This window comes from Olea europaea, unplaced genomic scaffold, assembly GCF_002742605.1.
Source record: "Olea europaea var. sylvestris unplaced genomic scaffold, O_europaea_v1 scaffold1328, whole genome shotgun sequence".
NCBI lineage: Eukaryota > Viridiplantae > Streptophyta > Magnoliopsida > Lamiales > Oleaceae > Olea > Olea europaea.
The window spans coordinates 146,289-158,374 of NW_019230760.1; the positions used below are offsets into that span (position 1 = coordinate 146,289).

Genomic DNA, 12,086 nt, shown 5'->3' on the forward strand with positions numbered 1-12,086 from the left:
TGCATTTTCTGATAGAATTCCCCAGGCCCCTGTTTGGAGGTTTGTAGCTTTGGAAAATAGTAAGTTGAGCTTAAGAGGATTATATTGGTTTCTTCAGCACACAAGTATGTAAATTACTCTAAAGAAGATCTTGCTTATCAATCTGTGCCTAGGTGTTCAATTATAGAAATGCAACATAAAGACACAGAATTCAGAACTGCACCAGAGAGGGAAAGCCTTTAACACTAACAATAAAGCATTCCAAATAGTACAATGGAATTTAGTGGAAAAAAGTCTTCATTACAAACATTTATTATATACCCTTCAAGTATCTGAGTACATCATTCTTAATAGTAATAAGAGATGAGCACAAGGCACTAAAACACCACTTTTCTCTTCATCACATCCTTTAGCTTCAATGTCATAAATACCAGACCTAAACTAAAAATTCAAAACCACCTTTTTTTTTTTGTAAGAATCACAGAATATGTTGAGTCTTGGACCACGCCAATGTCATTAACAAAACAACTGCTCGTAAGAGGAACCCACAGTATAGCAGTATCCACCACCCATAGATGCTGGCTGAACATGGCCAACCTTCATCTTATGCCTACGCTGCCAAAATTGTAGAGGAATTTAGAGTTCATATGGATTTGGGGATTTCTCAAATTGGAGTTTAATATGCATTTGTTCCTTGATTTCGGGCTTATGCTGGGATGAAAATGGTTTGGATTTAATGTAAGGAAGAATTGAGTAATGTGATGGAGAAAAATCAATATGGGGTTCCAGAGAATTGAATGATGCTGTGAGGAAAATAGCTATGGAAAATTTGGAAGGAAAAACCTATTTTAATTTAATTGATTTTGGTCGTTGCTACCAAAATATTTAACATTGTTACGTCCACGTATGATTTCCATCTGTCACGTGGGTTTTTTTGTCCATGTGGATGGATGGATTTTAAATGGGTGATAAATGAAAAACTCCGTTTACAAGTGGGTGAGTAATTGATTAACTTTTTATTTTCGAGCGAGTAAATAGGGTTTTTTTTGTCCATATGGATTGATGGATTTTAAATGGATGATGGATGAAAAATTGGGTTTAAAAGTTAATTGGTAATTTTTTATTTTTTGAGGGAGTAAATAGTAATCGAAGTGAAATGTCAGTGATTGTCTATTTAATTAATTCAAAAGAGTTCGACTATGATGAAATCTTCTCTATATCTATCTATATCATAATCCATACACTCTCTCCTCTCACTTGTCCATACCCAATTTTTTGTAATCCAAACCAACCAATAAGAATGCAAGAAACAACCACAAAGATAGAGAAAATACAAGCTCACTTTCTCTCGCTAAACAAAGCTCAACCTCAAAATGCTTTCCACATTTGTTGACACGTGTCCCACTGTCTCACCACTAGCTGAAGAAACAATTTCGTTTGTTCATTTCCCCTCCACTGGAAAAATATAAAACTACAAAACTGGGCACCATTGCAAGAGACGAAGAGTCAATAAGAAGCAGCACTTAAATTCACTCTCCATTTTTGCTTACTCTCTCTCCCCTCCATATTCTGTGCACATTTAAGTTCTACAAGCACAAACACTGATTATTTTATTCTCTGTGTAATCAAGAAAGTAAGTCTTTGTTTCTTGAAAGCGCGAGAGTTGAGAAATGGCTTCTTTAGTTTCTTCACCGTTCACACTGCCCAATTCAAAAACATCCCACCTTTCATCAGTTTCACAAAAGAGCTACTTTCTTCATTCATTTCTTCCCAAAAAAATCATCCAGAACAATTCAAGAACACCCCATAATTTCAAAATTGCTGCAATTGGCAATGGATTATTCACCCAAACAACACCTGAAGTTCGACGAATTGTTCCCGAAAATTCCCAAGGCCTTCCCACTGTAAAACTTGTCTATGTAGTATTAGAAGCTCAGTACCAATCAGCCCTTACAGCTGCAGTTCAGAACCTGAACAAGAATGGGCAATATGTTTCATTTGAGGTTGTTGGCTACTTAGTTGAGGAACTTAGAGATGTGAATACTTACAAAACATTCTGTAAGGATCTCGAGGATGCAAATATCTTCATTGGTTCGTTGATTTTCGTCGAGGAATTGGCCTTAAAGGTTAAGGCTGCAGTGGAGAAAGAAAGGGACAGGCTTGATGCGGTTTTGGTGTTCCCTTCAATGCCTGAAGTAATGAGACTCAACAAATTGGGATCATTTAGTATGTCACAACTCGGGCAGTCGAAAAGTCCTTTCTTCCAGCTATTCAAGAACAAGAAATCATCTGCAGGGTTTGCTGATAGTATGTTGAAGCTTGTAAGGACACTGCCTAAAGTTTTGAAGTACTTGCCAAGTGATAAGGCTCAGGATGCAAGAAGGTATATACTTAGTCTGCAGTTTTGGCTTGGGGGTTCACCTGATAATTTGGTGAATTTCTTGAAAATGATTTCTGGTGCTTATGTTCCTTCTCTAAAAGGGACAAAAATCGATTACTCGGACCCGGTTTTGTACTTGGATAGTGGAATTTGGCACCCTTTGGCTCCCTGCATGTATGATGATGTGAAGGAGTATTTAAATTGGTATGGTACTAGGAGGGATGCAAATGAGAAGCTTAAGAGTAAGAATGCACCTTTAATTGGATTGGTTCTGCAGAGGAGTCATATTGTTACTGGTGATGAAAGTCACTATGTGGCTGTGATCATGGAACTTGAAGCAAGAGGAGCCAAGGTGATACCCATTTTCGCAGGTGGGCTCGACTTCTCAGGACCAGTCGAGCGGTATTTCATCGACACGGTTACAAAGAAGCCAATGGTGAATTCAGTGGTGTCACTGACTGGTTTTGCTCTTGTTGGAGGTCCAGCAAGACAGGATCATCCAAGGGCTGTTGAGGCCTTGATGAAGCTTGATGTGCCTTATATGGTGGCACTGCCTTTAGTTTTTCAGACCACAGAGGAGTGGTTGAACAGCACATTGGGGCTTCACCCTATTCAGGTGGCTTTGCAAGTTGCTTTGCCAGAGCTCGACGGAGGAATGGAGCCGATTGTTTTCTCTGGCCGGGATCCAAGAACAGGCAAGTAAAATTTTCATCTTACAATTTCAGTACATGTGTATGCTGAATTCTGCTAGTTGTCCATTTATCAACTCGGCTATCAGTTGTTACTATCAATAGGCCTTTAAATTGTTCATTTGAAAAAATGAAAACCCTTCTTGTTGGACAGTTATGGTAGTAAGGCTTAGGGTGAAATAAGATGAAATAAATGTACAAGATATAGCGCTTGTGCTGCTACTCTTAACGACATATGGTACTTCCCAAAAATCAAGATTCTTGATTACTAGAGGAACAATACCACTTTATTTGATAAATTAAATACCAAAATGGATGATCAACTCATACGTACTGGAAACAGTCGCAGGAAATCCTTTGATAACACGGATTCTTATTACCCAGGAAATCCTTTGGCTAAAACCCGTATACCATTTCATATAAGTTCATTGATATCTTCCTTTTATAAAACTAATACTCTGTAACTCTCGAGTAATCCATTTAGTATTGTTGCTCACACGGCACTTTTCATTACTTGCATGTTTCTGAGAGACTGTTACATTATAGATTTTTTGTTTAGTTTTTGCTCTTTTCTCTAAAGTATATTGCTTTCACGGACTCTATTACAGGAAAATCACACGCTCTTCACAAAAGGGTGGAGCAGCTCTGCACCCGGGCAATCAAATGGGCTGAACTGAAGCGGAAAACAAAGGTATGTAGTCTACTTCTTTATGCAATTCAAGATTTTTGTACTAGTTAGTGAAAGACTAATTGGAAATTAGAGAAGTGTGTAAAGATAAATAGAAGAATATAAAATAAATATATGGTCAAATAAACCAAAGATTTGAAGAGATAGAAATCTTGATTCGAACATACTTTCTACAACACAGGCATTTGAAATTCACATCAATGCTTCAAAACCTGATTTCTCCGGTCGAACCAGTTGGGATGGACTGTTTTTGTAACTCTGATAAACACATTATTCGAGGAGAAATGATTCTAAAACCATAACCTTGAATAATATTAAAATTGACCATAACTGTCATTATCATTTTCTTTGTTCTACATAAAAAATTGGATTTCAAGCTTATACTACTTTGATTTCCCAATATTTGAACATTAGTTTGAAGGAGACATTGAAAATATTGGCTAACGATGATATCATAATTTATTTGCAGATGGAAAAGAAGCTGGCAGTCACTGTATTCAGTTTTCCACCAGACAAAGGCAATGTAGGAACTGCTGCATACCTGAATGTTTTTGCTTCGATTTACTCTGTCCTCAAAGATTTGAAGAATGATGGGTACAATGTAGAGGGCCTACCAGAGACACCTGATTCGTTAATCGAAGATGTAATTCATGATAAAGAGGCTCAATTCAATAGCCCGAATCTTAATGTAGCATACAAAATGAGTGTGAGAGAGTACCAGAGGCTGACTCCCTATGCAACTGCTCTGGAAGAAAACTGGGGGAAGCCCCCTGGTAATTTGAATTCTGATGGAGAAAACCTTCTGGTTTATGGAAAACAGTACGGAAATGTCTTCATTGGGGTTCAGCCTACATTTGGTTATGAGGGTGATCCAATGCGGCTTCTATTCTCCAAATCAGCGAGCCCACACCATGGGTTCGCGGCTTACTATTCCTTTGTGGAGAAAATTTTTGGAGCTGATGCTGTACTACACTTTGGAACTCATGGTTCTCTTGAATTCATGCCCGGGAAGCAGGTGGGAATGAGTGATGCTTGTTTTCCAGATAGTCTTATCGGAAATATCCCAAATGTCTACTATTACGCGGCAAACAACCCATCTGAGGCCACCATTGCCAAACGTCGGAGTTATGCAAATACTATTAGTTACTTGACTCCTCCAGCAGAAAATGCTGGACTCTACAAGGGTCTCAAGCAGTTGAGTGAGTTGATCTCGTCCTACCAATCTCTAAAAGACTCAGGACGTGGAACTCAGATTGTAAACTCCATCATCAGTACTGCTAAGCAGTGTAATCTGGACAAGGATGTTGATCTACCCGAAGAAGGTGAGGATATCTCAGCCAAAGAACGAGATGTTGTCGTCGGAAAGGTATATTCTAAGATTATGGAGATTGAATCCCGCCTTTTGCCATGCGGGCTTCATGTCATTGGAGAACCTCCATCTGCAATGGAGGCAGTTGCAACACTTGTTAATATTGCTGCACTAAATCGTCCAGAAGATGGGATTTCGTCTCTTCCAGCAATATTAGCTGAGACTCTTGGAAGAGATATCGAAGATGTCTATAGGGGGAGTGATAAGGGCATCTTACGTGATGTGGAACTCCTCCGACAGATTACTGAGGCATCACGTGGAGCCATTACCGCATTTGTGGAGCAAAGTACGAACAATAAGGGACAGGTTGTTGATGTTTCCGACAAGCTGACTTCTCTCTTTGGTTTTGGTATAAACGAACCTTGGATTCAATATTTGTCGAACACCAAATTTTACAGAGCTGACAGAGAAAAACTCAGAGTCCTTTTCCGGTTCTTAGGGGAATGCTTGAGGCTAGTTGTGGCTGATAATGAATTAGGAAGTCTTAAACAAGCTTTGGAAGGGAAATACGTTGAGCCAGGTCCCGGAGGGGATCCGATTAGGAACCCCAAAGTCTTGCCCACTGGAAAGAATATCCATGCATTGGACCCACAAGCAATCCCAACAACTGCCGCTTTGCAGAGTGCAAAGGTTGTCGTTGATAGATTGCTCGAAAGGCAGAAAGCAGATAACGGAGGGAAGTATCCCGAGACTGTTGCACTTGTTCTATGGGGAACAGACAACATCAAAACATATGGAGAATCATTGGCTCAGGTCATGTGGATGATTGGAGTTAGGCCAGTGGCAGACACCTTTGGACGTGTAAACAGGGTCGAACCAGTCAGTCTTGAAGAACTAGGAAGGCCAAGGATTGATGTTGTTGTCAATTGCTCTGGTGTGTTCAGAGACCTCTTCATCAACCAGGTATTGACACATTTCTCTGCATCATTTTAAAATTTGATTTATGGAGCTTACTTATGCTGTTGACTTAATCCATCAACCATGAATTTTCTTATATGGGTATATAGGTCGTTCATATTTTGCATTAGGTCACCCTAAATTCCTACGACATATAAGGGAACTTGAGGGGATCTGTTTTTGAGAGGGGCACGAACTGAGAGGCATGAGTGGGTGTACCTTTCATGTTCGAAGATGAATCACTATAAATCTGCGTTTCCTTTGCATTTTACAGTTCTACTGATTTCTGCTTGCTTATTATTGCTTTCAAGATTGGGATTAGGGCTTAACCCATAACAAAAATTGCTGTATTTTTGTAGCACAACAAACTTCCACACATAAATTGACTCTCTTTAAACCTATTTACTCCTTTTGTGTTCCTTGGCTGATATGTATGTCTACTTGTATACAGATGAATCTCCTCGACCGAGCAGTGAAGTTGGTTGCAGAACTAGATGAACCCGATGACCAAAATTATGTCAGGAAACACGCATTAGAGCAAGCAAAAGCACTCAATGTTGATGTGCGTGAAGCTGCATCCCGGGTATTTTCAAATGCCTCAGGCTCATACTCATCCAACATAAATCTCGCTGTTGAGAACTCATCGTGGAATGACGAGAAGCAACTTCAAGAAATGTACCTGAGTCGAAAGTCATTCGCATTTGACAGTGATGCTCCTGGTGCTGGCATGATGGAAAAGCAGAAAATTTTCGAGATGGCTCTTAGTACAGCTGATGCTACATTCCAAAACCTAGACTCTTCCGAAATTTCTCTTACAGATGTCAGTCACTACTTCGATTCAGACCCAACAAACCTTGTACAAAGCCTCAGGAAGGATGGGAAGAAACCGAGTGCATACATTGCAGATACAACCACAGCTAATGCACAGGTAAGTGTTATGAACTGTTACATTCGCCATCAAGAATCAATTTAGCAGCAGAATATTTTAGCCTTTATTTGGTAACATAGATTAGTGTATTCGACATTATTAAAGAAGAAAAATAAGCTAAAATTGTTCATTATATTGTTCAGTATGCTCTAGTATTACCAAACGTACACCTAGTTCTATCTCTTTCAACTAATAACCTTGTTTTTTAATGATTTAGGTTCGTACACTTTCTGAGACGGTAAGGCTCGACGCAAGGACCAAATTATTGAACCCAAAATGGTATGAAGGCATGCTGTCAAGTGGGTACGAGGGTGTTCGGGAGATTGAGAAACGACTAACCAACACAGTTGGGTGGAGTGCAACTTCAGGACAAGTTGACAACTGGGTTTATGAAGATGCAAATGCGACTTTTATTCACGACGAGGCAATGCTAAACAAGCTAATGAACACAAACCCAAATTCATTTAGGAAGTTGGTTCAAACATTTTTGGAGGCGAATGGACGAGGCTATTGGGAAACTTCTGCCGAAAACATTGAAAGATTGAAACAGTTGTACTCTGAAGTTGAAGACAAAATTGAAGGAATTGATCGATAAATCTTGAATTATAAGCAAAGAATCGTCGTCTCAAATACTTGGCAACCAAAAATTTTTGTAACAAATTCCCGTTGTAATATATTTCTCTCTTCGGCTATGGTTGCCTTAATTGTATTCAAAATTCTCAGTCATTGCTACACCTCGAATTTTAGAGCATGTTTGGCCATATTTATTCTGTAAAATAAACAAGCTTATTTTAGCAATATCACTCTTTATGCTGTCGAAAATAGTCAAAAAGAAACTATTCTTTTTTTACATTTAAGATGAGTCATACATGCTCTAAATGGTGTAATCTATGCTAATTAATAAACTATACCCAGGGCATGAAAGAACGCACACGTCTTAACAAGTTCCTCTTTTCTCTTTTGGAAAACTTGCATATTGGTCCCATTCCATTGCTTGAGTTGTAAATTGGCTCTTCACCTCTGAACATAAGCAAATTGGTCTCCAACATTTCATTATTGTGCAAGCCTTACGATTTCTTGAATTTGTAGCGTCGGAAAAAGAATAACTGGATGAAAAGACTGCGCCATTTAACTATTGAGAATGACAATCAATGGAAACTCCGAACATTTGAGATATCTTAAAAATTAAGTTAACTCTGAAAATCATACCTGAGAAAATAAATAACATGAAAGTAGATTTTGCTTGTTTTCAAGTTTCAACCTTTGGGCACAACCAAACAAAATCATAAGGATTTTAAGCTTAGCCAAATATGCAACATTTGCATGATACTGGGCATTGCTTTATTTATTTATTTATTTATTTTTGATATCCAGGTATCCACCTTACAGTGACTAAATCCTGGAATCTACACATTGGCCCCTCAAGCTGCAGACAGATTAAACCGCAAGTTATTTTCAAATAAGTTCATGAAAGGAGAAATAAAGACTTTCTTTCTTTCTGCTTATTGACAAATTAATACAACATAATGAACGGTCTACTACTGTTTTACTTCAATTTGTACCAAATTTTAAATAAGTTCCAATAGTTTAACTCCGGTTTTAAACTTGCTTAAAAATTTCCTTCGAATTAAAAATACAAAAGAAGTCTAAAATTTCCGGCTCACAATTGAACATGGATCACATTCAATAATTTCACTTTCTAAATTTAGAGATTGTTTGGTTCAGATTAAAATTTGATTTTAATTTACAATTAATATTAACCACTTTTTTCATGAAACCCACAACTTTTCAATCACACATTTTAAAAACGTATATCATAATCTACTAAAAAATCTAATTTTAATCCCCACCAAACACCCTCTTAAACTAATTTTCAAATTACAATTTTAAACTCTGTATAATCCACTAATTTAAACATCTTAATCTAATTATAATTATGGACTAATGGTAATTATTAATTTTATGATACTCACAGTTTTTATCAACTTTTCAACCACGCATTTCATCAAATTCTAAACAAAATTTACTAAAAATCAAACAGGGTTATATGTCAATAGGGCGTTGAATTTCTTGCTCTCTTGTTAATAAAGTCCCTGACAAATAGAGATCCGACTTTTTTGCATCTCATCGAAAAAAAAAAATTAATAATAATAAAATAAAATAAAATTTGCCAGAGGAAGAAAGGCCAAGAAGAGAGCAAATATGCAAAAGATGAGAAATAATTCCCCAAGTATGCAAGCATAACACTTATTACGAATTCACATTCAGCGTAAGTAAACAAAACAGAATTCAACAAGAGATTCACTCTTCACTTCTATGCTTTCAATGACTATAGAAATTAAGTTTTTGCTTAATCGGAAAACCAGAAAAGGGGTCAAGACAAGTAGGAAGTACTTCATTGATCAAGGCTGGATTTGACAATGAAATTTTGGCGGCTGATAGGGTTCATGACCACAGGGGGACCAGCAGTACGAGGCCATGCCTGAAACTTCTTGTCAGTCTCTACCCACCATTCTGTACTTGAGATAGTCTTTGGAGTAGTGCCTGAAATGAAATCCGAGTAAGTTTATACCATAAAACATAGCAGAGTTTTAAAGAAGCTAGCAAGAACTTGCCTCCAAAAATCTTCTGGTCAGCAATTAAATTGTCGCATACATATGCAATTGCAGCTGTTCCCACAATTGAAGAAAGAATGTACTTCGCTGCCATTTTGAACTCAAAACAACTGCAAAAAATATTTCACGTCAAGAACAAAAATACATCCCGATTGTTAAACTCAAGACTAAAATTGACCTAAAGTCTACTTCCTCCAACTAAGTTAAATTGACATGATTCAGGACGAATGAAAGCATTCAAATATGAAAAGAGATCAAAAACCCAATTCATTTTTTTTCTCTGTTTTATTTGATGACTTCAATTTCCAATTGAGTTAAAAATATGATGATACAAGTTGTTATCTAATATAGGAGGAAGTGTAGCAGGCTAAGACCTTTGTCACTCTACCACTACCGTCAATAACAACAAACAAGTATGATGTATGCCTTATTTCTAAGAATCTTGAGATCGGTGGCCACACTACTAAGTGTTTAAAATGTCTTGAGCGAGTTAATTAAAAAGTCATATTTTTGTACAACAGCGGTCGTGCCGAGAGTGATTCAAATCCTCCCAAATCATCCAAGTGAAAAAAAAAAAAGAAAAAAAAGAAAAGAAAAAGAGCATTCCAAAAGAAAAGGGTATTTTCATCTTTCAGTGCAAAAAGGGAGTGCAGATCATGAACTCAATACTCAGCAGGGATCTTAAAACAAAAAGAAATCAGCAGAGACACAATGAAGAGACCTACTAAGAATAGAGTGAAATGTATTGTCTCAAAGAAACAATAAGTAATAAGGGAAAAAAAAGGAATTAGACCAAGTTCTGGTTCCTCAACTGTAAATAACTTCATACAATCATCCACACGTATAAGCACACAAAAACAGATGTTTTCAAAATAAATATAAACATAAATACATACTCTGCATAAAAATGTTAACCATAAAAAGTTAGCAGTGACCATTACAATTTGCCCTCCATTACATAAGTTTCTAAATTGTAAATCCACATATACTTGGACATGAATATCACACGGGCATAAGCAAGAGCACTAAAAAAAGCTATGTCCGAATATACTATTAATGATTTCAACAAATTGAAAAAAGAAAAGTTTTCTTCTTTAATGTTCTATACAGTCTCAAGAGATCCCAATAGAGTACAAACTTAAAATCATAAAACTCCGAATTGAGAACAGAAAAATCAAATAAGCTACAAAAGATCAGATTATTACATCCATAGAATTGTACGGTAGGCGTATAATGAAAGTACAACATGAACCCTAAATTCATCATATGCGAAATGTGAAAACGAAACCCCAAGTATGCGATTCAGATTAATAAACAAAACATATAAAAAAATCATTATATATAAGCACCATATATTGGAAAGAGCTCTTACCTCTATGGATTTCTAGAGACAGAAAGGGGAAAAGAGAGGCGAAGATAACTCGATGGATTTGAGCGACTACAATTTCGCGGTGCGTTTACGAGGCGGATTTTAACAGCTAAACGACATCGTTTTTCTAAAACATTTGCATCTGTTGTCTCAACCTTTCCACATATGTACTTCTATATCCAAACTTTATTTCTTGACGTTATTATCACAAACTTTAATATGTTGACCTTTGTGGTCCTCAATGGCTCTAAGACGCTGTAAAATGCCCAACGTGCATACTTCTTCCCCCTTTTTAACTTAATTAACCATCAATTCGTGCAAGAGGTACTGTAAGTAGTAATAATAATAATAATAATAAATTCTGTATTTTTAAGTGACCTTTAATATTTCCTTTTTCTAATTGAAGATTTTAAAATCTCCAAATATAATCAAAAATTGGCATTTCATAGTTCTATTCGAACAGCTCAAGCCTAATCACGGAAACCCTCGAGCATGTTTGGAGACACAAAAACTTTCTTCGAGAATGTTTGGAAAGTATTTATAAAAAAAGGGTTTAAATTATAAATGGATAAAAATTAGCAATTGGTAAGTGGATAGTATTCGGATGTATGAATAACAAGTTGCTTGAATATTTATGATTCATTACGTACAAAATGCCCAAGTGAATATACAGTATCAACAGTGCAAGCAACTCAGAAAAGCCTAAAACATTATAGAGTAATGCTCCTCTACCAGGTCTGTAAAATGCCTGGTAGAGGAGCTCCTCCCCCATTTTCTCTCACTTCGACGGGCCCTATAATTAAAAAAATACCCCCCAAAAACCCATCCCCACCCCGAACTGTGAGAGGGGCTACACTACAAGGCCTCTTACAGGTCTGGTAGTGTAGCATGGTCCAACATTATATAGCATAGCCAAAAAAAAAAAACAAAAACACTATGCAGTCAAGTACTCTTTAACTTGTCAATGTAATTACAGAGTAACATATAGGGGAACAACGTGACATTCATCTAGACTTCATTTTCAACTCCAAATAACTTTCAAGGAAGCACAATTTGGTTTTAACAACAAATTTTTCAAAGAAAAACAGACAATTTGTGTTGAAACTCAAATTTCAAAATTTAATAGATTTTTAGCATGACTGAAAAATTGTGATCCATTGAAAATAATAAAA

General features: G+C 36.8%; 1 protein-coding gene across 1 annotated transcript; it reads left to right on the top strand.

Moving 5' to 3' along the window:
- The first annotated feature begins 1,456 nt into the window (after positions 1–1,456).
- Positions 1,457–7,782, top strand: LOC111375026 (magnesium-chelatase subunit ChlH, chloroplastic). The gene is made up of 5 exons (XM_022997818.1): positions 1,457–3,054; positions 3,657–3,739; positions 4,206–6,008; positions 6,454–6,930; positions 7,148–7,782. Exons 1-5 carry the CDS (start codon positions 1,650–1,652, stop codon positions 7,523–7,525), a joined length of 4,146 nt encoding a protein of 1,381 aa, XP_022853586.1. The 5' UTR covers positions 1,457–1,649; the 3' UTR covers positions 7,526–7,782.
- Positions 7,783–12,086: the final 4,304 nt, after the last annotated feature.

Coding starts and splice junctions, on each gene's coding strand:
- LOC111375026 (XM_022997818.1), top strand. CDS start 1,650: ATGGCTTCTTTAGTTTCTTCACCGTTCACACTGCCCAATTCAAAAACA. Junction 3,740..4,205: donor AACTGAAGCGGAAAACAAAG/GTATGTAGTCTA, acceptor ATTTATTTGCAG/ATGGAAAAGAAGCTGGCAGT. Junction 6,931..7,147: donor CAACCACAGCTAATGCACAG/GTAAGTGTTATG, acceptor TTAATGATTTAG/GTTCGTACACTTTCTGAGAC.